At 49.9% G+C, this 25,974-nt stretch overlaps 4 protein-coding genes across 4 annotated transcripts; 2 read left to right on the forward strand and 2 right to left on the reverse strand.

Annotated features, from left to right (window-relative positions):
* Nucleotides 1-2,825: 2,825 nt before the first annotated feature.
* EAH_00000510 (hypothetical protein, conserved) lies at nt 2,826-7,004 on the forward strand (the record flags this gene model as incomplete). The annotated part of the gene is made up of 9 exons (XM_013396695.1): nt 2,826-3,233; nt 3,522-4,902; nt 5,038-5,132; nt 5,331-5,531; nt 5,716-5,869; nt 5,994-6,038; nt 6,153-6,295; nt 6,479-6,707; nt 6,853-7,004. 9 exons carry the CDS (start codon nt 2,826-2,828, stop codon nt 7,002-7,004), a joined length of 2,808 nt encoding a protein of 935 aa, XP_013252149.1.
* A 1,979-nt stretch (nt 7,005-8,983) lies between these two features.
* EAH_00000520 (RNA helicase, putative) lies at nt 8,984-12,503 on the forward strand (the record flags this gene model as incomplete). The annotated part of the gene is made up of 8 exons (XM_013396696.1): nt 8,984-9,854; nt 10,146-10,262; nt 10,677-10,732; nt 11,010-11,119; nt 11,224-11,393; nt 11,518-11,617; nt 11,791-11,868; nt 12,374-12,503. 8 exons carry the CDS (start codon nt 8,984-8,986, stop codon nt 12,501-12,503), a joined length of 1,632 nt encoding a protein of 543 aa, XP_013252150.1.
* A 1,825-nt stretch (nt 12,504-14,328) lies between these two features.
* EAH_00000530 (protein phosphatase methylesterase 1, putative) lies at nt 14,329-17,072 on the reverse strand (the record flags this gene model as incomplete). Its single annotated transcript, XM_013396697.1, has 9 exons — nt 14,329-14,430; nt 14,615-14,662; nt 14,790-14,899; nt 14,996-15,039; nt 15,166-15,376; nt 15,587-15,672; nt 15,782-16,274; nt 16,492-16,583; nt 16,678-17,072. The coding sequence occupies 9 exons, from the start codon at nt 17,070-17,072 to the stop codon at nt 14,329-14,331; spliced, it is 1,581 nt and encodes a 526-aa protein (XP_013252151.1).
* Nucleotides 17,073-18,902: 1,830 nt separating this feature from the next.
* On the reverse strand, nt 18,903-25,492 carry EAH_00000540 (hypothetical protein; the record flags this gene model as incomplete). The annotated part of the gene is made up of 14 exons (XM_013396698.1): nt 18,903-18,975; nt 19,139-19,506; nt 19,666-19,789; nt 19,914-20,029; nt 20,424-20,588; nt 20,992-21,232; nt 22,128-22,270; nt 22,538-22,832; nt 23,086-23,297; nt 23,611-23,814; nt 23,967-24,143; nt 24,285-24,548; nt 24,847-24,999; nt 25,142-25,492. 14 exons carry the CDS (start codon nt 25,490-25,492, stop codon nt 18,903-18,905), a joined length of 2,886 nt encoding a protein of 961 aa, XP_013252152.1.
* Between the last annotated feature and the right edge of the window lie 482 nt (nt 25,493-25,974).

Raw genomic sequence — 25,974 nt, forward strand, 5'->3', positions numbered from 1 at the left:
TAAAATGCGCATTTTCGCTTACTTCCTGGAGAGAGAAGCAGTGCATGCGGTGTTCCTGGTACCTAGCTAACTGGGAGGCGTGGGGGGACCGACCACTCGTCGAAGCCGCTGCAGCCTAACCAGTCCTACGGACCGTGGTTTTGCAGGTAATGAAGCACTCAGAATCTTATTATATTGGTTTCCGGGAATGCGAGATGATAAACAGATGCTATCTACCCACGTATGCGAGCGCTTTGTCCTGCCAGTTACACTCTGCCAGAGGGGCCAGCGGGAGTCCGCGCAATGCGAATGAATGCCAAATTGGGAGAAGAGCTTAATTTTATAAATCTTTCGGCTCTTTTTTGCAGTGCCGGCAAAACTCTGCGAAGGGGAACAGATAGATGGAAAGGCCGCATCCACAATTGGGATTACTCTGCTTGCGGCAACCTTGGACAATACCCAGTCGGATGCCCCCAAAAGATTCAGTGGGAAAAGGAAACCTCAAAGCACTGAGACGGTCAAAAACAAATTATTCCACGGTTTCAAAGTACACGTAAGAGCTAGTGCAACACTCCACTTTTCGACAAGAGCAATGGATGGATGTACTTCACTACCGCAAATATGGATGTGCCTTGCCCATTACTGACTACAGCGCAGCTTCCTGAAGCACGCAGTAAAGGATGTTGCCGCCCACTACCCCATCCATCCATGGAAGAAGGTTAATGGCATCAGCCTTTGCTATCGCTCCCACGAAGCTCAATCTTCTTTGTTATGGGAAGCCCTTGTTCTAGAACCATGTCCACAGTGAATAAGTAATTCCAAGTATTAATTTTGATTTAGAAAACAAATTGAAAAGGTGTAAGAAGAACAAGATTGAAAAACCTGCACTCTATGGCGCTCAGTCAAATCAAACGCAGTCAGGTGGAAACTGGGTCAGAGCAGAAATAAAGCGCGTGCCGTGCACCTCATTTTTCCCTGTAACACTGTACGAACTATCTTTAATATAATAATAATACTTAATGATACCTGCACTTAAGAACCACGCGTATATAACGGTCAAGGTCATGGTAAGTTTGGAGATGCAAGCGAGGCTAACACTGGTGAATAGGTGGCAAAAATGAAGAACTACACGGGATGCGGCTCAAATGAGTTACGTGAGGTAAAACGAACAATGGACGAGAAGTAATTTTAGACAGATTTCATTTAATTTTGCTTGTTCGGCACGTAGACGCAAGCTGAATTCTCCCAGAACTGCGTTGGGGCCTCCCGTTAGAACATTGGGAGGACTAAGCTGTTGAAAATTTACCCCCTTAAGGAATTCGTTTGTTTACATAATTATATGGTTGCGAACGCAGCTGTTGCCAAACATAATCTAAAATTTACTGACTAGGCTCCGGTCCAGTGCGTTTTGACGCGCACAGTCCTGCAATTTTGAAGGGAGTGTTTGCATGCTCGAGCAGCGAACCCCCACCCCGAGTATGTCTATTAACAAACTAAGGCATACCTCATGTTCCCCTCGTGTACGAATGCGCCCAAGGATGCTCGCCAGATATGGTGGATGCGAAACAGAGGGAAGGCCCGCCCGTACGTTCTGTGGCGAGAAGATGGGTGGTGAAAGACAGAAAAGTTAAAATAGTTGAGTTTAGCTTAATATAAATCTAAGGAAGGGCAGAGTAAAGTGGCTAGAACTGCTTGAGAAACTGTACCAGCAATTGAATCTATTTCCTTCCGACTCTTTCCACGTGTCTGTTCGGCAGTTCCAGCAGCAGGAACAAGTGCGTACTCCTTTCGAAAAGGAAATAAGGAACCAGAACTAGATAAGCTGCTTTCCGCCTCAATGCTGACTGGATTGCGTGCTTAGTTGGCGGATAAGTCTGCAACTCGTTGGCGCGTTGCGTCGTGTACACTATCAACGTCAGCCTGCCGGTTTGCTCTAGCGTTTTCCTTCGAAGGGTATTAAAATGTAGTGAAGCGGATTCTTCTGCGTCCAAGAAGGAAAATTGGGCAGGCGCTAGTATTCATTAACATCAATAGAGCAAGGCCAGGGCCATACCAGTGGAGCGATCACGCAGTTGACACAAGACGGGGTCTGTAACGAAGTCCTGCAAGGGCGAAGCTTTCTCTAAGATGAATTCAGTGTTTTTTGGCTTTTTAAATAATATGTGAACATTGTTTAAACGGTAGAAGATCGCAACGTGAACATCTGCAGCAACTCGTAGCTTCTTAGATCCAAGACCTGCAACCACCGGTCCTGCGGCCCTGTTCGGCCCGTACCCATGAGTCGTTCCGCGTTTTGTGACGATGGGGTGTTCAACTGCTGAAGGGAATCCTGCACGAAGATAACAACTGCATGTCTTTCGCCCTTTACTTCGGGATGGGAAAGCTGGGGCAGGCATGATCTGCCGGTAGCCAGTGGGACTTGCTCCCTGTCCTGTTCACTGCTGGACTAACCGAGTCCGGCTCTAAAACGTCTGTTGGTCAATTCCTCCGTCTTCTGCTCTTGTTTGCATTCTACGGAATATTCCAGTCCTTGAGTTAGTCGTGCTCGTGTTGCTTCAGCTCGCCGCCACTCTCATTGTGACTGCCCTGGGCTCCTCTCGGCCGTTTTGGGTTTGCAGCGAGGTTTCCTGTAACTTACAAGCGCACGTTCCTTTTTGCCGCATTCCAGCCTTTGCACTGGTCACGGAGTATTCCTACTGAAACGAAGCCTACGAACCATGGGCTAGGCTTCCTCTGTTGCCCTTTCGATGGCCGTTCTCTCATACCGTCGAAAGGATTTCGTGTTCGTTTTCACGCCCTCAACAAGACAGCGATGGAATTTTGGACTTCAATCTGCATATACGAATATGCCGAGTAGAGATTCAAGGCCGCTCCTGTGGCGGGGAGCTGTGCAGTGCGCCTTTTTCTTTTTCTTAACATTGGTTGTCTTCCAGGCAACGGAGCCCTCAGCTACTGTATTGGGATACATAGATACACCAAAATCGCATCAGCTGCCCGATGCGCATCTTCTTCAAGGGAGGCTTGCAGATGGCTCGCTTCGCTTACCTACCACAGTTGCTGCGCAGTTCCAGTCGCAACAATCTGCTCCTCCTTCTGGAACCCTTCAAGGCAGAATCGGTTCAGCAAGCGCTGCAGGCACGAATCCTACTGTGCTGCAATCTGCTGAGCAGGAGAAGCAAACTTCAACAGAAGATGTGGAGACCGTCTGCTTCTCGCGAAATCTTTATGGAATCTTAGACCCGAAAACGGGAGTGGTGAGCCATACGCAGTTTCACTTCAAGTAACTTAGGGCATTCACTATTTGATGGGGCATTATTCACAGGCAGGTAGTTCATTGCCAACTTGCCAGTGCCAGCGGTAGCTCGTTGGGCATTACTTGTCTTTCTTTCTCGTAGGGCCAACTTTTGCTGCTGTGCTGGATACAATGCGTTTTATTTGAACACTTTTGGCCACTAAGTGTGACTGACGGAAGACAATGTCGGTGACGTGCGTTCTTAAGATGGAGAGCCTTTTGTGTTTTCCGGTGGCTGTATGCTCTGCAGTTCATAGATCAGGGGCGAACGGCTGAGGAGGTTTTGGCAGAGATGAAGGCGAAGAGCTCTGGAGCTGAACGTGAAGCAGCTATGGATGCTTTTGCATCAATGGTAGAAGACGGAGAATTCAACTCTTCGCTGATTGCCAAGCTCTTCCCCACCTCGGCCTTGGTGTTTCTGGTTATTGCTGCTCTCATCTTCTTGCTCTTACTCTTCTTTATGGGACCTTTGATTTGCTGTAGGTGTTGCCGTTTATGCTGCTGCTGTGTTCGCCGGAGGGCCCACAGCAAGACCGGCCGAATTCCATGTTACTTAATGTTCGGCCTGACATTGGCGGCATTCGCTGTAGCAATGGCAATCGCAGCATATCGAGTTGACAGGAAAGCCCTGGATGAAGCAACTGCAGTGGTCTGTGCAGGAGGGCGGTCTGTAGATGCTGTCTTGTACGGAACACGCACTGAAATGGAAGGAACAGTAGAGGGAAGGGGCGTGAGCTTTGCGGGTATTAAAAATCTACTGGCCGGCTCCCGCAAGTTGGCAGACGCTGCAGATGGAAGTAATCCAAACAACTTTGTTGACCAAGTGAAGGAGGAGATATTGGAGGCTGTAAACTTAGATCGTGAGAAGAACTATTTCAAGAATGCAAAGGCTGCTACATCGGGAAACCTAAAAGTAGCCCACGATATTACAGACAAGGCGTCTCACACCAACATCTTTGTGATTGAGAATTCTGTGTCCCTTACTCAAGCGTTGGACTTAATTGAAAGGCAGCTAGGCGCCATCAATATCACTCAACCGATGCTTGACATTTTCCGTGATATTTCCCTTCCTCCAATAGATCTCAGCGGATTTGATGCTGCCGACGAGGTGATGGATATGCTGTCAAACACGGTGGATCACGTTGGCAGTGCTTCACTTTCAGCTGAGCAAGTGGTAGATACTTTAGATTTCGCTCTTTTTTTCGTCAGCGCGATCTCGGGGGCGCTGGCGATTATGACTGTGCTTTTCCTTATCTGGCAGTTACTCAGGCCGAATAAATGCGCCAGAAGAACTTTGGGAGTTCTGGCAATCCTGATGGCCATCCTTTCAGTGATCGTTTGTATCACTGTGGCGGTGGTATCTCTTCTACACAAAATTGCAATTCCCGTTTGCGACTATGCCGCTGTACGCTTTATGGATGTAAACAGCGATCACCCACTTGCAAAAATGTATGGGAAAGATAGTGCAGTATTCCAAGCTTTCAGCGTCTGTTTTTCGGAAACAGGCAGCGGAGACTTCCTGGAGGCAGAGGACGGCACGAGTCGAATCGATGGTGCTTTGGAAGCAATAGACGACGCAACAAAGTCTATATGCGACCAAATTCCTTCCCCACCCTCGGTTGATTTCCTCGGTACGGTTGCGCCTTTCCTTCGTTTGCCGAAGGGACACTGCGGTTTGGGGCATTTATGGGATAATGCGTCGCAACGCCCCAGGGGAGTGATACACAGTGATTTTCGTTCTGCCTTTTTCCGTCTGCGGCGTTCAGATATGCAGGATTTTGACAATGATGCAAGATTGCAAAGTTGGGCCGTAGTTCTGAAAGACCCCTTGAGTTTTCAAACGTTCCCAAAAGTGCAATACGTACGCCTTCGCGTTCTTTTCATACACAGAAACAGTACAGCTCAGGGAATCACGTGGTTCTGGAGTGACCAGAGACATGCTTGTGTTAGTGTAAATTCGGCCCAAGCATGCCTGCAGGCGACTGCCATATTAGAAGCGTAGTTAGTAGGGATGATTTTCTTCTCTCTGCAGTTTAGGTGGAACTGCTTGTGCGTACAGAGCGGTATTCAACAGGTGGATTCTCATGTGCCGGTACGCCAAAGAACCATGACAGTCTATGGTATGAAAACTGTCAAGGAGTTGGTCCAGCCATGGAAAGTTGTCATTAGCGACGTGGCCAGTCCTGGAGACCTGATGGTCACGAGCAAAGCGCCATCACAAGAAAGCCTTGACCAGTGGTTCCAACAATGCCTGCAGAACGTACGACGGGTATTTGCGCTCCATCAAAAGTAGACGACCCAATAAAAAAGCCCAAATCCCTTTACTTAAAATAATAGAAACACTTTAGCGAAAGCAGACACGCCGGTAACTCCTTTTTCATGTGCCACAGAAAGTGACAAACTGTCTAGAAATAAAGAACGCGGTCTTGGCTTTAAAAATGAAGATTGCGCTGATGGTATCTAAAGCGACATGCTACCGGAGTGATTCTGGCTCCGAAGGGAGGCCTTGTTCGGTTACAGAGCTGATGGGAGGTTCTGGTGGATCGCCCGTGCCGCAGAATGCTCTTGACAGATCAGTTAGCGATGTTGTTGACGCAGGTTAGGTGGAAAGGTTCTTCCCTTTGTGTCATAGGACGACCACTCGACATTGCAGCGTTGGGACTGAACAAATCGATCGTTTGCTCCTGCATTGCTGAGCGATTGTGCTGTGTGTTGACTTCAGTGAAGCAGTTGAAAGCGAAGGTCGAAGGCAGCCGCGATGTAGCGTGTGAGTATCTGCTGTCTTCCTCTGTCCCTTTCTACCTCTACGCCTTCGCTATTGTTCAAGGGGCTAGCTTTCTGTAAAGATTCGCTTGACTGCAAACTCTGTGCTGCGAAACAGGCAATCTTGCACAGAATAAGATCTCTTATATCAAGGACCAAGTTCTGAAGCTCAAAGAGGGTAGCAACTGTAAATTTGCGCGGGATCGGGTTATCCGACTAACAAGCCACCTCTGTTACGGTGCCATCGATGGCTTGGGTACTGTAGGTTCAATGTTCTCTTATGCACTCCAGTAGACCATCTTGGCTCTCCACTTGCCAAACAAACTCCAGCTGTAGGCGTCCGGTAGCTGATACCATTGCAGCTGCCTACGGTACTACTTTAGTTAGATTAGCCCTAAGCCGAACTGAACTCATATACGAAATCTGTATTGACTGTGTCCTCAGGGCTTCTCTTTGTACTTTCTATTGGCCATTGCGATGTTATTGTTCTCGCTGCTCTTGCTCATCCTTATTATTGAAGACCGCGACAACGATCGCTATCGAGACACGCAATATACAGCTGCAGCAGGGGACGCAGCTGAACCTGCTGACGGAGCACCTGACGCTGTTGTTGTCGCTTCACCAGAGGAGGGGAAGGGAGTGGAAAACAGCAGCAGCCTACCATCTCCCGATGGTAAGTCAACCGGGTGCTCCAGCGTGCCCAAGACGTGTGTTGCAGCGCATTTTTGAACTCGCCCTCCCACTTTCGGTGCGCAGTCTGTGGCGAAACCTGTTGGCGAAGGTGCCTATGGCGCGCCACGTTATGTTTCACCCTGCAGGAAACGGCGGTATCCAGGGGAAAGCTCCAGAGATACCACAGGAAGATGCATCAGTTGACGGTGTAGATATAAAGCCTTCATCGCATAGCGATGGTGGGCTTCGAGTGGCGGCATCTCATGGAATTGCTCCCCGTATGGCCTCGATTCCTTGAGGAATATGACGGTGGGTCTACAATCTCTTGCAGACAACTAGAAACTGCAACGAAGTGTTTGACCAACTGCGCACTAGAAAATACAGAGACGGAAGACCGTAGGCGAGTCTTGGCTGAAGTGGAATGAAAATTCAAATGTTTGGTCCATCAATGCATTTCTTGCATCCTAGACAGCGCAACATATCAATGATTTAGCATATTTCTGTCATCGCTGGATATTCAGTGCACCACGCCTCCTTAGGCAACCTTGGTGCTGCCCCCACCTTCATTTTACTTGTGCCTGGTGGATTGTGGGGCTTCGTTGTGAATGCATACAATGACTTTTCTGTAGTTTTTAATCTAGCATGAGCCTGTGGCTGTTGCATCACGTGAACCTAGAGTGCCTTTCTCGCAAATTCTGGTCCTAGCCGATTTACTGGCTGTTGCCATTGGGGTTATGCAGACGCAGGGGCTTGAATGGCCATTACGTTGTTTTGAGAGTGTGTCAGCATTATTGCTTGCACTGTTGAAGAGCCTTGAGCTACACGGTCTCCTCGACTGAAAGCTCATTTGTGTTGTACACTTTCTTCACCAGCTATTATGTTTAAATGGAGCTAGTCATTGACAGGTAGTCCTACGGAATGGTAAAATGCCCAGTGCAAACTTCGAGAGAATAGTTACAGACCCGCCTGGCTTTGTCTGGAAGTACGGCCTAAAGTAGCACGCTTTAGTGAGCTGACCCTCTGCAGGGTCTACTTGATACAGATGCATCACTCTTCACACCATACAGAGAGTTGTTTCACGTAGCCTCAATAGTCATCTTGTCAACGCAGTAGCCTCTGCTGCTCTTCAACAATGGAATCCCAATTTTGAAGAATGGGCAGCACGAGGAGGTGTTGGACTACGTGATAATTGCCAGCAGTAACATGCGAGACGAGTAAGACTTTTCACCTTAACGTCTTTTTCCGCCAGCGTAAATATGTCGTCACTTGCTGCTAGAACCGATAGGTAGAACCGAGCATGGTACGGAAGGCCAGCCAGCAGTTATTAGCCGTTGCTTCCAGCCCTGTCGAATGATAGAGACGGATGGGTGTGCAAAGCATATTTAATTTCCAGAGTAGCTTCAATGATATAAATATAAAGGGACTGAACAACTGCATGGCAGGTTGAGGATCTACTGTTCACCCGAACACAAACCTTAGCGCCGCCTACGTTTCGTAGAATTCCCACGAATGCAGCTGAATCGAAGGTGTCCTTCGTAGCCATCGGCGCACATTTCACAAACAATGCGTTAAAACATTATCGGCATCAATGCAAAAACTACACCGCTTCTTACTGGTCACGTGGGGGCCCTCTTGGGGGCCCCCACGCCGAGCCCGCCATGACTGAATTGCAAGGTCTCGACTGTGCATAGCGGGGAAACCCCATTCCGTGCACCTTTCCCTAATGCTGTCTTTGTAATGAGGCAGCATAATTGGGTTTTGAACTCTTCGTACAAAGGCTGGTCTTGAAGTCGTGGGTGTAGCGCCTGGCAACTTCAGTAGCGCCTGTATCGATTTGAAGAGGTTCCGCCCTACACTATCGCCCGCCAACACGAAACTCAATGGAGGAGTATCTACTTGCTTGAAAATACTGTTGTCGCAGGTTTGGAAGGCAGTCGGCAGCCAACTCCACCATCATATTACTTGTACTGTCCCCATTTCACTGCTTTCCCCTGGAGGAAATTTGAGTAGATGGCGCTCGTGTAAGCAGCATAGCCTTTGAATTGCTTATCGATCGATGATGATAGCTGGAACCACCCCGTACAACGAAAATGCAGATGAAAAGCGATGGGGCTCGCTACCGGCTGGAAAAAATAATTGCTGCTTGTAATGCGGTTCCCGGCTAATGAGGGCATGAATTTCTATTAGGAGTTGCCTGCGTTCTGTCGATATGGTATTTTTGGAGCCATGCAGCACCTTTTGCGACAGTTTCAACGGGCCGTCTTCCATAGGCGCCCCATGTCCTGCGAGGGCTGCCTGCATCCTTTCCCACAGTACCCAATACCGTGCAGCTGGTGGTGGTTCGCAGGTTCCCCTCCGATTTCAGAAGCTGTAGGGAGGGTTTCCTCCACAACCCAGTGTGTCCTTGGAAGCTGCCAACCTGCAGCGCTCTCAACCTGTGCAAGCTTAGCTTCTTCGGTATTTGTTAAAAGTGGTGGAAGATGTTCGATTACTGGCCTCTCAGCTGCTAAAGTGTCTGCTCTCCCCATATCCCCGGACTTGCAAGACGGGCTGCAGCGCTTGGGTATTCGGAGACTTGCGGAGGTCCAGCGAATATGTCTCCTGCGTGCATTGGGGGGGACAAGTCTCGTTGTTGCTGCAAATCCAGGGTCTGGGAAGACGCTGGCCTACCTCCTTCCTGTCCTGCAGCGCTTCGTGGCTGAAGACGGGCGGCAGACGTTGGATATCTCAGACGGGTCGCCCCCATCTCCTTTTGCTCTTATTCTAGTTCCTTCTCGTGAGCTAGCAAGGCAAGTGGCGAAAGTTGCAATGGCCTTGCTGCCTCACGCGCCCGTGCTGCTGTTAGACCCTGCATCTTCCTTACGGCACCATCAACAACTGCTGAGCCATTTGCCCGTCAAGATTGTCGTATCCACTCCTGATAGGGTCCGGTCACTAATGTGGAGAAGGCGTGTGCAAGCTGCTGGAAGGGCGGAACACGGTGAACCTCTCCATCTCAGCTTGAAAAACCTTCATGTCTTAGTAATCGATGAGGCAGACTGTATGTTGCGTCGGGACTACCACTCTAAGGTGCAGTTCATTTATCGGACTGCCATAGGCTGCAACTCTGGCGAGGAGAAAGCTGGAACTGGAGAAGGCCTCCGGGAATGTAGGAAGTCTCTCCAGCTTCTCTGCTTCAGCGCCGTATTGCCCCCAGACTTACTCGAAACCGTCGAGGTAGATTTTCCACACGCCGAAGTTCTAAACCTACTGAACGGTGCTAAGCATGGGGTACTTGGAGGGATTGATGGAAAGCGCCAAGCTCCAGCCGGGACGCTCCAAAACAAAAACGGTTCTCCAGGTTTGTGCAACTCGAAGGGTTGCATGCTTGTTCGGCGCGCCATCGTGCGTGTATGTCCTAATTATGATTGCGTATTCCTTGTGTCTCCCATGTGGACAGGCAGTGCAGTCGTAGGAGCTGGTGTAAGGCACCACATTTGCTACATACCCTCGTGGAGTGGCTCAAATGCTTCACAAGATACTATCTGCGACGGATCTAAGGCACTGGCAAAAAATGGTGGGCGACGGAGCGGCCAGATAGCGGAAGAAGTGCATATAGAGAAGGAGCGGAAGATGCTGGCCTTAGCCGAATCTTTAAGGGCATTCATTCCTCGTTGCATGCATGGCAGCCGCCGTTCCAACACATGCAATATGCACACCGGGAGCTTGGAGAATGAAGCGCGCCTCCCTGTAAATCGTGATGCGCCACACGAAAATGCATCTCAAAACACTCTAGAAAAGCATTCGGTCGGTACTGAAGGCGAAGAGCCGAACTCCGCAGCCAGTGTTCAGCCTCCAGCTGAAGGGAAATTTTCTAGGGAGGCAGAAAGCCATTCGGAAGAAGGGCCCCCACAGTGCATTGTCTTTGCCGACTCTCAAGAAGAGGTAAGGCCTCTCAGCTGGTTGACATGTTTCAGCGTTCTTTGCTTAGGTGAGTATCTGACATGCGCCTCTTGCTATCGAAGATCGGCATCTGTGATGCTTTGGGTAGGTGCGCTACATAAAGGCTCATCCGTTGCTAGACTCCTGGCGCATTGCTTCAGTTCATTCGCGCATGGACTCGCAGGATCGAGAGCGTTCAATACAAAGTTTTTTGGAAGGAGATGTAAGTCTTCTACGAGGCGGGGGGCCACTCGACCTTGTGTATGGAAGCTTCATTCCCACGTTGTCATGTGGTGGGACCTCAATCTCGAGTGCTTGTTGTTATTTTGTAGAGGATCCAGGGGAAGCAAAATGCGTGTCCATCGATATTGCGGCTTTTCAGGCATCCGTGCTTGTCAGCACCGATATAGCCGCTAGAGGATTCGACATCCCGTCTGTCATCCTTGTTGTCCATATGCACCCACCAAGTACTCCCGAAAACTACACGCACAGGTAGGAGACACAGGGAGCACCAGTCACAAGTGACACGGCTATATTCTTGCGTATTGAGGTGTTTCCCTAAGAGAGATTTTTTTCTGGTTTTCCTTGTGCTGCAGAGCAGGCCGCGCAGGGAGGGGCAGCACTCCAGGGGCATCAGTTGTGCTCTGTAGCAACCAGGAGTTGCATAAACTTCGGGATATCGCGCGTTTAGGGCATGTAAACTTTGAGCGTCGAGCACTTCCAGAAGCTGCCGACTGTCAGGAGCTCATGCTAAGGCAATTGACAGGTATGCCGGTAGCAGGGGCACGGTGCATTGGCTAGCGATACAAAGCTCATGCGATTTGTGCCTAATTTCTTATTTTGTGGCTTGGGTTTCTCCAGCGGATATGTTGAATGTCCCCTACTCACAGTATGCCCCGCTTTTAGACGTGGCGCAGCGCCTCCAGGAAAAGATGGGGGCTCAGGCGCTTGCGACGGTCTTGCTCAAACTGGGAGGGGCCGCTGCACATAGTACGCAGGGTTTGCCAAGCTCCGTGTCCCGATCAGTCCTCTCCGGAAGACAAGGTTTTGTGCCTCTTCTTCTGTACGACCCAACTCACGCGGTAAGCAGCGCAGGTCTAGAAATGCCCTAGTAATGGCCCTCCCTCCTCCATTGTTTTCATTTTGTGTGTGCACGCCATGAGCGAACGCAGCGCCTTCACGGTCTACTGGCTGCACGCCGACTTCTTCAAGGCATGTTGCCCGGAGGCGCAACTCCAGAGGTCAGCCAGAATAGCGCGTAGCACTCCACGTTTTCACTAACAAGCAGCGAAATTTTTTGCGCAGGAGCAAGATAACTCTCACTCATCCGTGCGCCAGCTCGTGACTTAATGCAGGCGGTGGGAAGGATTGTTAAGAGTGTCAATGGTTTCGTAGCCGACGTCTCCACGACTTACGCAGATCATATCTTGCAGAAAGGGAAGTGCAAAGAAATACATTCCAGCGAATCGTTGAGCAGAGAATGCTATACGTCCGCTAGTGACAATGGTTTTAAAGAATCGTGGGTTCCAATATTTCACTTGGATCAACTTCCTCGCCTTCTCAGTGGTGGGACTGCGAGGCGCAGACGCGGACGCCTGCCTTGGACGCGGATGAAGTAAGGGCATTTATTCACTGTTCATCAGGGGTGCGAAGTATAACTCTGCAGGCATTACATCGTTATCGCCAAATTCCTCACATGGTACGCTTGTTTGTGTGTGCTGGGCTGTTCGTTCACACGCTGTTCAGATTGTCTCTTGCACAGTCGAGGAAAGAGACGCGTCGGCAAGCTGTGCAGAAAGATCGAGTATTCAAGAGCGATTCTTTGCATATTCAAGCTCTCAAAAATATGAATCTTGGCAGCGCAAAGCGTCCCTGAGCGTTTGAGTATCCTTGGCGGCTCCACTGCTTCGTTGAATACGGGCAGCAAATGCAGAGCAAGCCAGTTTCAGTGGGCTTCGAGCTCCTATGCGATCAGTAGCCAAGGTGTAGGCATATGGGAATTAAGACTGGCGTAGAATCTTGTGAACAGATACATCCATGCCAATGTATGCAGTCACCGGGCGAGCGCAGATTGGTGCGGATTGCACGGATTTCAGCAACGTATGGGGGGGGATCAAGAACTCATTGCATCCCTGACAAAACACAAAACCATGTCTATGCCACCAGCAACCGGGCACTGCATATGATGAGTAGAGTGGTGGCATCTCAGGACGGGCGTCACGAGAAAACTTCCAGCTCGCAAATGAAATGGGCTCGAGGGCCATGATGGGTGTTGCAGCGTCTGTGGTAGTCGGCGCGTGAAAGGGAGACTCATCTTTTTGAAGAGCCATTTTACTATGTTTCCGGCGTTATTGCAACTCGCCACTGTGAAGATCATGAATGAAGTGCTCATGGCTGCTTTTCGGCCGTGTTCCAAACAGCTTCTAGTGGCATCACGTCATATGGCTTGTTGCATCCACCGCATTCGAAAACCTCTGTGAAGTGACGCCAAAATGCAGGCGTTCTCACTGACGCGCAGCCATACTGTGGAGCAGCTGCCCAATGTTATACTGCAAAGCGCTGGCAAGGAGATAAGCGCAATGATTATCTCCTGCACTAGTGTTTCTTTTGACCTTTCGATAACTCTCCCTCCAGCACCAATTAGTGGTATGGATTCCTGAGCTACACTGACACTTTCCCCGGGCCGTTGACTGTAACAATTCCGTGCGCAGATGGCTGCCTCTCTCCAAATTTGCTAGTCCCAGCGTGCTCGCTGTAGGTGGGTGAAGGTGGCGAGACGCTGCCTCCGGGTTCATTGCTTATCTAGGCTGATACTTACGCAGCAGTTGGCAGCTCTAGAACGCACTACGTGGGGACGTGTGGAGATTGCATTCACATGTAGCAGTTCCCTCCAGTACGCAATTTGCAGGCGCCGTCCTGAGAAAGAAGATCCCTGTTCCTCAAGTGCTTGCTACAACACAACATAAGAAGTCTTCTCTCTGCCGGCCATGCCATACTCGCATCGTGTAAGATATATTTTTACGGCTCAAATTGTATAGAAACCCTATTCCACATTGCTATAAAGGCATGCTAACTAAAATGACACTGCGTCATCTCCCTCCAAAGTGCAACCAACTACCTACCTCTACCTCCACCCACAATGCCACTGTGGCCATGAACGCATTGTGTTCATGGCCGAACTACTCTAACGACACAAGTCAGTCAGCAAGTGCAAACCTCCTGACTGAGGTGTGTTAAACAATCACGTTGAGAGCTGCCCGAGTATCGACTAGTGCATAAGCCGTTGCCTAGTACATACATACTCAGCCTTCAAGAACATTATAAAGTTGCTTTGGTAGGGGCTGTTGGCCACATCACCACACCCTAAAGTGCCTCTGGGAAGAAAAGAGGTGCATATTGTCCTGAAGAGCAGCGCCTTCCTGCCGAAAGGCTCTCAAAAACTACTGGGGATCCTTTTGGCCATATTCAGCGGCTGTATTGCCTCAACAATAAACGCCGCAACAAAACACGAGCGAAGATCAGAATGTCTGAATGAAATTTATGATATCGGACGTCTGTGCTAGATTTTTGAGAGCTGCTTGCAGGACGTGAAAATCCCCGTCGTTGTCCTGCGATGGAAGTATCAGTACTTACCCAACAAGGCTGTGAAGACCGGCAAATTACGTAAGCGTGACGGTACCTGCAGGTGGCCATAATGATTTTCAACCCCGCACCAGTCCCGCGCGCTGGCTCGGAGGTAGGTGGAGACGATAACGGGTGATGAACGTCTGGACAACCCGGCAGAGCTCGGCAGGCTGGTCCTCCTGCGGAAATGCGAGGCAAACAATACCATGCCAGAATTCGGCTCATGATCGCACAGCCTTGCCAACACACCTCTCTGTAAAGCAAAATGGTTGCACTTTATACCGTTGTTCCCGTTATACTGCTACACAGCTCTAGCAGGTACAGCTTCACGGGGCAAAACCCAAACATTCTCAAGGGGCTCACCTCAATAACATGGCCTGAGCCGCTGACAATCTGCACCTGAAACTTCCCCTGCGCAAAAAGGCGAACACACACTACAACCATATAACGTCTGCTTCCAACGCAAGTTTGGCAGAAGGCGCGATTGACAAAGTGCTTGTTGCAGGCAATGCAACCATTAGAGGGAATGCTGGGTTACCTGCATATGGGCTATCATCAACTCTTTGTCCAAGCGGTCGCTGCTAGAGCATATCAAAATTTTGACACAGCGGCTCGACAGAAACGCCTGCGACATCCCCCTAAACCATCCTGGAGAATCACACGAAAAATGGAGGCAGTTGTTACCGGATGAAACTCCAGTCACTAGATATTCGCAAAGGCGGCGAGCAAGGGGTTTAAACGCACCTTCCCAATATGGCTCAGTGGCCATCACGTCAACGCGCCATGTCCTACAGAGCCAAGTTACCACACTGACATGGCAGTTTTGCTTCCATCTGAAGCGTATACCACAAAGCCTTGCGCGTCAACCAAATACGGCAGAAAGTAGCAACAACGCATATCATCAGCACTCTCACCACACTTCTTCGTCAGGTGGTCCTTTCTCGGCGCCCTTATGGCTTGCGGGAAGTGCCCCCCGGGTGGTCTTCACCAGCTGGGAAGGAATCGAGATTGCAGCGCTGCTCTTGTTGCACAGCAGCCCAGCAAAAATGCTCCAATTCACGGCCTCTTTACAGCTCGTGAATAGGCTGGGGAATCGACTGACGAAAGCGGCCATCTGTGGCAAGGCTGCCAAAGCAGTCCCTGTAAAAACAGCATACCCCTGGATACTCAGCTAAAGTACACTGCACAAGCTTAAAAGTCGATGAAGAGCAGGAACTGTCCACACATAGCTGCACGCCTGCGTTGATTAAGGTTGCTGTGAAGATGCCAAAAAGTGTAGCAGCCGGAAGCTTGGCACTTTAACAGGGGCGTGATCTTCCGGGCAGCCTTACATACCTTCAACCACATCCAACACCATTAAACCATGAAGCTGCGGAACACGCCCTGATGCCGCCATCCTCGTGGCAATTGCTCCACCCATGCTGCATTAGCGAACCCTCGCAAACAAGACCGGCGCAAAAATGCATCGACGGTCCTCTAGGGTAGTCAACGAGCCTGCCAGAACACAGGGTTGCAGGGTGAGGCACGAACCTGTGGCCCACTAGAATTACAGATGGGAGTGAATCTGGGTCTCGCTGTGATCTGGAGTCTGCATCCGCTGCTCCATCCGTCCCGACGCTTTCCTTAGCTGGTTCGCCCTGTCGGGTACCGCCTGACGGCAGTTCTTCTTCCACCACACGGTTGAAAATGTACTGCACGATTGCAATACCGTCTTCCGTTAAGACTTCTGCTGACAAAGTCTTACTGTCGGCGCACGTGGTCGCACCGTGGCCTCTTGCATCATAAGCAAATACGCGCAGTGGCAATGAGCCCTCCCGTAATAGACGCTGAACGACAGTAGCCACAAGATCAATGGCGTAGTCCCCATCCAGCAAGAGGCGAGAGAGGTTTACATAAATGAGAAACAGCTCCCAGGCATTTATCTGCTCACCGTGAAGCATGCCCAGCTCAACGACGTATGGCCGGCTCCGTGAAGTAGGAAAAGAAGCGGCCCAGAGGATCCACTCGAATACACACGAAATGTCTACATACAAACATAAGACGTAACGCATCCCACATCAGACAATCGTTTGCACGGATGCAGCCAGAGCACGCCAGAATGAGATGAATACTGAGATGCACTAGCTCGAAGATGTGCGCCTCTCAAGTCTCCCGGTTGCTTGTGGATGAATAGCCTCGCGTGCGTGCCATCTAATTTCAAGCCGCCTCTCAGTACTCTTCATGCGGGCCAAAAAGCTTACTAAGGGGAAGGCTTACGTCACTGCTATCTGAAGGTCTAACATCCTCGCATTTCTCGAAGAATTCATCCCATGTGGGCAATGGTCCGCACGACCTGCGAACGAACCAACAAGGAAAAGTGTGCATACGAAAAGCCCAAACAAAGGCAGTCTCATAAGTTTCTCCAGACACTGGCGGTGAGAACCCACGCATTGCAGCTTGAGCGCCTGCTACTGCTGCCACTGTGTGGCGCCTGGAGATCTTGGTTTCGACCAGTGCGGTGTCGTGCAGATGAAGCTGGACGAGGCTGCCGCGAATTTTCCCTATGGCCGTCGGCTGCATCCCTCTCTGAATCCAGGTTAATGCGGCATGCAATTCCTTCCTCTCTGAGCCCTGCATCGGCTTGTTGTCGTTCCTCCTTCACTGTTCTCATGGAACAACCAGCTGATTTGCGGCGAGATTGATGTGGGCTGACTGATGGACTACCAACTCGGTCTGGATAGTTGCTGCTCCGGCCCCGAGTAATGGGGGGTAGTTCCTTGATATCTGGAGGCATTCGGGCAGGCTGCCTCGAGGAAATGGAGAACAACTCCGACGCGTCCATTGTCCGAACGCGGACAGCGCGCGGTTTTCTAGCGAGGTTCGCTTTGAAACAAATCCGAGCCAAAAAACTCCGCCGATGGTTTGTGAATCTACACCCAATCCGCAAAACAATTCAAAAGATTATCTGTGGCATGGCTGGCTGTGGAAAGCCTCATGTGCGTGACTGTTAGACAAGTAGGACTTGTCGGCCTGAGCGTGAATCGAATGCTTTACGATTCTCCCACGCTGAATATTCTGTGGAGATGCGTCCAGGAAGCAATGCGCAGACTCGCGTCTTAAATGCAGTGTGGGTGTGCACCGATCTCTAGCCACAGCGTTTTGATTAGAGCCTGTCCTCGATAGGGAAAGCCACTCTGTACGCAAAAATGCCCTGTGAGTCGGCTCCTTTAGCGCTTCTTTTGGAAAAAAACAGGACACTAGGGAAGCCACGAAGTGCGTGACATCCAGTTACAGGAGTCTGATGGCCGAATTGACAATACAAAATATCAGATCGTTAGCGAGTGAGTCCAGAAGAACTTAAAGAACTTTAGTGAAAGTTTCACTACAAATCAATGCCGAAGAAGAAGTGTGAACTCTACGCGGTTGTTAAGGCGCTGCACAGCAGCGGCACATGCAAGCACCGGCCGCCACGATCGGAACTGTAAAGGGCACCCACCTGATTACAGTTAACGTTTCTAGTACTCAATTGTATTTGCGGTTGTAAAGATTTTACGGATAAGTGCCACTGCTATGAGTAGCAGAAGCTTGGGAAACTGCACCGTTACATTGCTGAACTGACGCGCCTTCTCGTGCGACACCAACAGCCCTTGCCATACTGTGTGGTGATCTACCGGTGAAGGCGTAGAGCATGAAGTGAGTTATACATGCAGAGCATATGGGGCTGAAAATTGAAAATTAAGTGCCAGAAACGTGGGAGAATGAGACATTTTCCACAGCGTGGAGGCTTGCTTCACGCATTAGCCAAATGCAGGGAGTTTCGCAAAAACTATGCATTCTCCAACGTGTAGATTTCCTCTTACATTGGGCGGAACTCCGTTGCCAGCATTTCCAGGCCGTTTCCAGGCGTGAGAAAAAGCCGCTCTTAGCATAAAACCAGCAATGTAGGAATGAATATTGAGTGAGCTGCTGCAGCTCTCTGGTCACTGCGTTTGCCTTGCATACAGCTGCCAGCTGTAATGTTTCCCTATTCTTAAGTGAGTGGGCAGGCGAAACAGGTCACCACCCCTCCACTCCACCTCGTCCTTTAGTTGTTCCCCACTAGATCTGCTTCGCTATTTGCAAAGACAGATGTGTTTGCTGACTACAGCACGTTAAACCTCCACTGCAATTATAATGTTGAAAATATATTGTATCTTGGGGACTAAATCTGTAGTTCGATAAATATTTTGTCGCATCACGAAACGTGACACGCCTACGCAGCATCTCATGTGTTGTCATCTGGTGGGCAAGCTTTGGACTTTTTTGAAGCGCGACAGTCTCTTCCACGCTTCCACGTACAGCCCGCTTACTAGTCCCCAGGGAGGGCTTTGTTGTAACGCAAGAATGGACCTATGTTTTGCGTTTTGGGCTTGTGTATTGGACGGCTCAGCACCCGACAGGTAGACGTGGTAATGAGAGGGCTTACAACGCCTCAGGTAGAGGCAGTAGAGATGCTGATCTACCGCATCTAGCCAACGACCATGGACGCATCAAAAAAGCAGAGCCCGAGACGAAAGGAATTTAGACGTTGCTGTAAAAATGGTACTAAAGCATGTTGCTGTGGGCTTCCTACTCTGAGTAAAGCGGTTCTATAAACTTTTTTTCTGCAAACGTAGAGGAGTGGTTTCCTTATTCATGCATCAGTCGCCATTGTGAGCGCCACTCCCGCAAGAATCCAACGACGCTCCGAATCGTCGCCACTCATTCTGATCCAACAACAGCGTAAGGTGCCCATAGCCCCGCACAGCAACAGGCAATGCTCACCCAAGCAGCTGACTCTCATTCATGGCTAAAGGAAAGCACGCTTGACGGGCCTGCTGTGCCACTATATGCGAGGAGGCCTCCTACCAGTCAGACGACGCTGCTCACCTCAGATTTGCAGTGGTCACATATGTGGGCCCCCTTGCTGATGTGAGATAAACAGGGCAGCTGTACATTGCAGTGTTGTCGATTTCAGCAGTTGGTATGGCTTCCACTAAGAATACTGGCATCGGATACTGCAAGACTTTTGGCTGCGCTTGTGTCAGATTGCCTTCAACATCTCCCTTGCCCTCTTCCCAAGCTGCACCTTCTAAGAAAAGCCCATGGATGAGCACCCCAGTTTCCGGGGAAGACAGAGGCTGCTGCTGGCTTGCTCCTCCCTGCGCTCCTGCTACTGCAGCTCCATACCTTATGTTTGTCACTGTCCACCGCAAGCACATGCGGTCCAGAGCAAGAGATTCTGCTCGGGCACGCACCTAGTACCACAGGAGAAATGCACACGCCCAACAAACAGTATGTTACCGTTGGCAGACGACATTGGTCCTTGCAGGCGTGTTTCTATCAAGTTTCCTGAATGGTCGGGCTATTTTCATTTTGCATTTGTCACGTGTCTGCAACTTACTGGTGAGACCCACCTGCATGACAGCCGTTAGGAAGGACATCGGGTTAAAGAGACCGGAAATCCACAATGGGCAGGGAAGAGTAAAGTCTGTGCTCCACTCCTCCAATTGCTTCACTCGATGCAGCAAGTCGTTTACCCTAAGCTCGTAACCCCAAGTTTAGTGAGTGGATTTTCATGCAACCTCGTCTTCAACGCAGCAGTAAGCACAGGGAGCCTTAGGGAAGCGTAACTGTTGGACGTCTCCAATTTGACCGAACTCACCAAGGCCCTAGCTGCTTGCGCGATTCATAAGCGTAAGGCTTCCAAGCTTCAGGGACCCTGCTCATGTTAAGAGAAGCTTCCAGTTGCTCCATTGCGTCTGTCACGTTTAATGCACCCTGCCAACACACACGGTAAGGAATGTTCCTGCTCACTAGATACCTTGTAAGCTGTACACCCTCTTCCTTTTTATTGCTGTCAAAGCTTGTGATGATCAGCGCCAAGTGTGTGTGCTTGGCATTGCCAACATAAAGGGAACATGCCGCAGCATGGGTGCATCAGCGACCTCCAGGCCCTTCTTGAGTTGTTCCAGAGTTCGCCGTGCTTCGGCCAAAAGAACATTCATTCGCTCCACCTCCTGATTGAGCGCAGCACTTACCATTACAATCATGTGAGCCACCGGAAAATACATGAGAGCTGTTTGTAGAGTATTCCCTTTTTTCGTCAAACAGATGGTGCATAAATGTCAGAGATGTTCCCACGTTGCAGCTTTCTGAACTAACGGTAGCTCACTTGCAGACACACGACAGTTGCAGGATGAAATTCCCTAACTTTCGATCGGATGGCAGCTACATCAAATGGAATGGGCACTGTCCCCAGCAAAGAATCTACCATAGTCAACACAGTATCCTCCTTCCGACCTGTAGAACTTCCACTTCCAGCAACTCCAGAGACCTCCTGAGGGCAGATAACACGGGACTTTGGTTAGCATTTAGAGACAGATGTTGGCGTGAGAATGTCGAGTTCCGCGTTTCCTCCGTAGTAGGCAGGCCTTTATCCCAGTAACTACGGATGGAGCACCCTTGCTGCCAAACCGTTCTCTAGCCATACTTGTAGAGTAGTGAAGAGTTCGTCGCTTTGCGAGCTTAGGCAACCCAATTCAGCATTTGGATGCAGCCCAAAAACCTTCACAACAGCCACAAGTGCCCACAGTCATTACAAGTGATGCGCCCCCTTTTACAACAAGCAGCATATTATCTGCTTTGAGATGGATTGGTGGGGTGGCGGTGCAAAACCCAGCGGATATAGGACTCGCTTCTGCACAGGTGACAACTCATCGCGTTACGCAGATGCACCACACCTGAGGGTTCTCTGGCGGCGTCTTCTCCTCGACAAACTTTTGGTATGCAGCGAATTCAGTCTTGGCTGGGTCAGGCGTTCTGAAAGAAGGCCCGAGCTGAAAACTTTGGAGCACTTCAGGCAGAATCAAGTTTGCCAGGTAGGTGTTATTCAAACGCCGATCAAACCCATCCGTTATATGGCCTCCGTACATGATCTCTCCCAAAATGTACCGAATATCTTCGAAGGGAATTGTAGCGTACCTGAACAGCCACCAGCATGCACCAGGGATAGATGGTGCCTGATTTGCTCGGGGCAGTATATCTTGTGCCGGGCAATTAGAGCTGCGTCGTGATATGTGAACTCGCACTTATCCAAGTAGTTCTTTATGACGTTTCCGCATATTGTCAAATCGCCCTCGTTAAATGAGTAAGACCGGCTCCAACCCAGGAAACCAAACTTTTTGCGGCCAATAATAAGCGCGTGGAAGTAGCACAAGGAGAACAGAAGGGCCTTAAATTCCCGAGGGCGTGAACAGGAATCAACAACCTCCTGCAGCATCAGTCACATTTACTTGCTGTGGTATGCTTGGCCAGGTTGTGGAGGTCATGATCTTGGCATGCGCTTCGAAGAACGCAGCTGTGCTCCAGGTAAGACCGGCAGGTGCGATGCAGTCTTTTCTGCAATAGTCAGCCATGTTTTGCTCTCCAATAAAATCCCTAGCAGCGCTTTATTGCTTATTAGCCAATTGCCTATGTACTAACTTGAGAGAAGCAGTTGAGGGCTCTCCGGAGATTTGCTTTGAGATCTTGAGGAGCTTCGTCTGCTACCTTGATGCTCCGTTGTAGCAATGCCTCCGGAATTATTTGCATGTCTCGAAGAGGTGGGGGCTCAGAAGTCACGACGCACCTAAACTCGCGATGCGCAGTCGCGCTAACTTCTTCCAGAGTTCTCTGAAGGCGCTGAAGGTATTGCAGGTGAAAGGAAAATTCTGCCTTTTGAATGATCGACAGTGGCCACTGCGTATTGGCAAAATATAGTCGTGGCAACTTGAAAAAACAAAACAACTGTCGGTGCCCACATGCGACGTAACTTGGTTGTCAGGAATCGTCTACAACCAGATGCAACGACCTTATGTTTGCGCAGGAAATCAAATACTTGCTTGCCTTGAGCCACTCCTGCATGAGGTGCACGTTTTGCAGGACAACCCAACCACCCGACTGTGCTGCTTCCTGGACAGCGGCGAGCGCACGCTCTTCTTGGCCCTGGCCCATGGAGATATTAACAAATTTGCCATTGTCCTGATGAACACAGACCAGGGAAGAAAATCATCCCCCATGCAACAATTTTACGCCAGTCCTGCCGTACAGTATGGATTCGTTATCTCTACTTCACTGGCGCCTTGGAATGCGCCGAAATGCGGAGCACAGCATGATTAGACGCAGCTGCACTCCAACAGGCACAGTGAGTGGTAAACCGCATTTGGACGTTGCACGGTAGAGTTGTGCGCAATATATCCCCACATAGCGGAGGTTTAGCCCTCTAGTGAGCAACTGTGAACAACTAACAGCTGTGCATCCTTTGGATCTTGCGGTTATTTCTAGTACGGGTGTGGGGTCAACACCAGGAAACAGGACAATGAACAACGGAGTGAATTTGTCTGCCTCTTTTTCGATCTCTTGCAAGTCTGTGGTAGGAGGCTCCACAAAAAAGTGCCCCAGTTGCCCAGAGACAAACTGCTGCAGTGCAGAAATCATCCTATCTGGCCTAAGGTATCGCAAAAGAAGGAGCTTTTCAAATTCGCTGATTCCTTTGAATAGCCGTGGCAGATCAGCGTTTTCTGGAGTATCCTCAGCCATCCACCTGCGCAGCATACTCACACAGCATAGAGGTTACCCCTTACTGGCTGCAAATACGTGGTGAGCGAGCAGTGACGTTGACATTCAACGAACAGGCCTATGGAGGGAAACCATGAGCATCTGGGACCTGTTGCAGAGGAGCTGTAGTGGGTGAGACAGTGTTGAGCTGCTGCTTCCACACTGTCAGAGGTGACAAATCGACTCTTCCCTCCGTGTTGGCAGCTAGCGCGGCGTGCAACAAGCTAGGCGATGCTCACCTAGCCCATCCGAGAGAGTCTTGATCGAAGTTTTGTAACAAGGATATTTGGTTATTTTTGAATGACTTCAGTTGCTCCAAGGATCGACAGCAGGCCCACTGCGAACTGGAAAGCCATCCACGAGCAGCCTCTGGCATAGGAGGCGCCGTTGGGTCAGGGCGAACCTGAGACAGCAGACGAACCTCTTCCTCTGTGACCGAATTTTGCTCCTCCTGAAAAAGAAGCAAACGCACTTTGGGTTGTGCTATTGGCGGAGTTTTCTTCGGCGTACGCGGGTAAGGCATATCGTAAACCATCATTCAAGAAGACTAGAAGTGGAATGCTGCCCCGGGCCTGAGAGAATGGTTGCGCAAATTCAAGTGGGAGGCTTCAATGAGTATGCTAGCAACTTGCCATGATACGCAATGTAAGGAAAACAGCAACGGTTAGCTTGTGCTTGTCAAACAATCCCCTGTTGCACGATAAAAAGGTAAACTTCGTTATGACGTCCTTGAGCAGAGCTACACGCGACGCATCAGGGCTAACGTCCTTCTCGTCTTCTTCCTCAGCCTCTTCAGTTTTTCCATATTCGTCTGCAGCGCTTCGATCGGGAGATTCCAGCAGTTGATCTGCAGGCTGTACCTCTCCCTTGGGCCCTTCGGTTTCTTCGCCGTGTGCTTTGCCAGCGTCTGATGAGCTGGACTGACCATCCGACGGTGCATCTTGGCCTTCTGTCTCCCGAGTCGTAGTCTTTAAAATAAACTCAAACTCAAACAGATCCAGACTCCAGAATTCAAGACCATGAAAAAAGCAGCACTCTTTGTTCAACGGGGTGCTGTTCCCGCAAGGATACGTGGGACTGTTATCTCTGCACGCAGCTATGGATAAAATCTATGGCATACTTTTTCGTGATTCTCTTCTGTTGAATCATCTGTAGCAGCAGGGTCAGCACGGTCACAGGTTTGTTCTGCCGCAGGGTGGTTGGCACTCAGTTTGCTGTCGTCTGGTCCTGCTTCTGCGAGTACCGCTCCGTCCTTTGCGTCGGACTCGTCTTCGTCCTCCCCTCCCGTCTGGGGTTTCTGAAGATAGCACGAGTGCGCAACGATTATCTGTGATTCTAGTTATGTTACAGCCCGTAATGTGTCCTTCCACCAGTACTGTAAGCGATTCTTGGCGAGTACTTGCTGGCCAAGCAATTCTCGACCGAAGTTGCTCCGCACCTCTGAAATGGAGTCGATTGCCCTGTTTATCACTGCCACGAACGACTCCATAGAAAACAAGTAAAAACTGTGGATTTTGAAAAGCTGAGCTAACAAAAAGAATAGCCTGGCTCCTCGGCGCGCTACAGGCCTATACATTTCGGAAATCGCATTCAGTTTCTCTTCAGTTATTTTTGCGAGGGCAACCTTCTCAGAAACTTCTGTGGTGACTCGCTTCGTTTTCTCTAGGTTTTGAATTAGCTCAATGTTTTCCAAAACGTCCCCCTAAAGCACAGTAATGGACGTACACACGTTCGGCTCCCTAGATTTTCATATGTTTCCTGCACTGCTCTACCCACCGAAAGAATAATTCGCAGGAAGTAAGGGCCGGTGAGAATACGATACAAATGTAGTTATTGACACCTAGCGTACTTGCTACGCCATGAGAGCTCTAAGGAAGCACGCAAATGTCAACGAAGAGGTACTGTCCTTCCCACACCCCATTACCTATGCTGCTAAGATAATCAGGGTAAAATTGCATTGGCTGGGCAGATGTAAAGCTGCGGTAGGAACGGCCTCTTACTTCGGCAGATGATATATCCCTCAAAAGAGTATTTTCGAGCTCCGCGAGGAGAATAGTAAATTCATTTTGCTGCTGCACAAGGTGAATCCTCCTTTGGAAGAGCCTCGGCTGTTCCTTCTGCATCGTCAAGTCCAGAAGCTGGTCTTCCAGACCCTTCATGAGCAAACGCATGTGCAGCAGTCATATATATTGAGCAGAGCTTTCACTCCTTCTCCTTCCGTCGGAGCTGCAGTACCTCAGAGACCTGGTGCTCCGCAGTCTTCTGCAACTGGAGAGGGATTGGCAAACACCTTACTTTCTCAGTAACTGTAAAATTTATAAGCGTGCATTCAGCCTGAAGTTCAGGAGGATAGTGTGGATTAGACAGCCGTGTCTGCAGAATGAGCCTGAAATTGGCATTGTAAGAAACTTCCTTGTCCCCCAGTTTGAGATATTGAGACCGGCCTCTCCGGATGGTTTGGCGTCCTACAACAGGAGCCAGAACGGGGTCGACGGATGTCTCCAAGTTTTCAATCAGCACGCTGGTGCCTTGCTGAATTGCCATTTCTATCAAAGCTACCATTCGAGGAGTACTAAGGCGCAGCACCTGCAGTTGCACTTCATACACTGACAAAGTTGCTTTGGACACCTCCTTCACAGCGTTCATAATCTGCCTGCAACTTCACTGGGATACGTCTCCTCAGAAACAGCCTTCTCTGCTCATGTGGTAAAGGACACCCTCGCTGGTGCCTCCCTAATGTTGCATGCTTTGCAGGGCAGCTTGCTATTTTTGACACGCCTGCACCTTTTTCTACAACTGAAGGGGAACTCTGCCATGACTACAATGAAAAGATAGAGGGGAAAAACTACGTGCCTGGAGGCGGTTTCCCCTTTCTTTTTCTACTATCCATTTTCTCCCTTGCAGTTGAGGATCTATCATTAGGGGCCACCGCTCCGTCGAAGAGGCAATTGCGCCATTTTCTATGGACGTTGCATCAGATGGTAGCCCTTGGTTGTTCCAGCTGAGCGACAGTGCCACCCATTCGCTTCTGCCAGTTGGGATGTGCGCTAACCTCCCGGGTATTGCAATTGCTGGGGGGAGACTAGCAAACTTTTGTGCCTCCTTGGGAATTACCAAGGATCGTGCCT

Source organism: Eimeria acervulina, genomic scaffold (genome assembly GCF_000499425.1).
Source record: "Eimeria acervulina Houghton genomic scaffold, Eah_scaff2, whole genome shotgun sequence".
Taxonomy (NCBI): domain Eukaryota; phylum Apicomplexa; class Conoidasida; order Eucoccidiorida; family Eimeriidae; genus Eimeria; species Eimeria acervulina.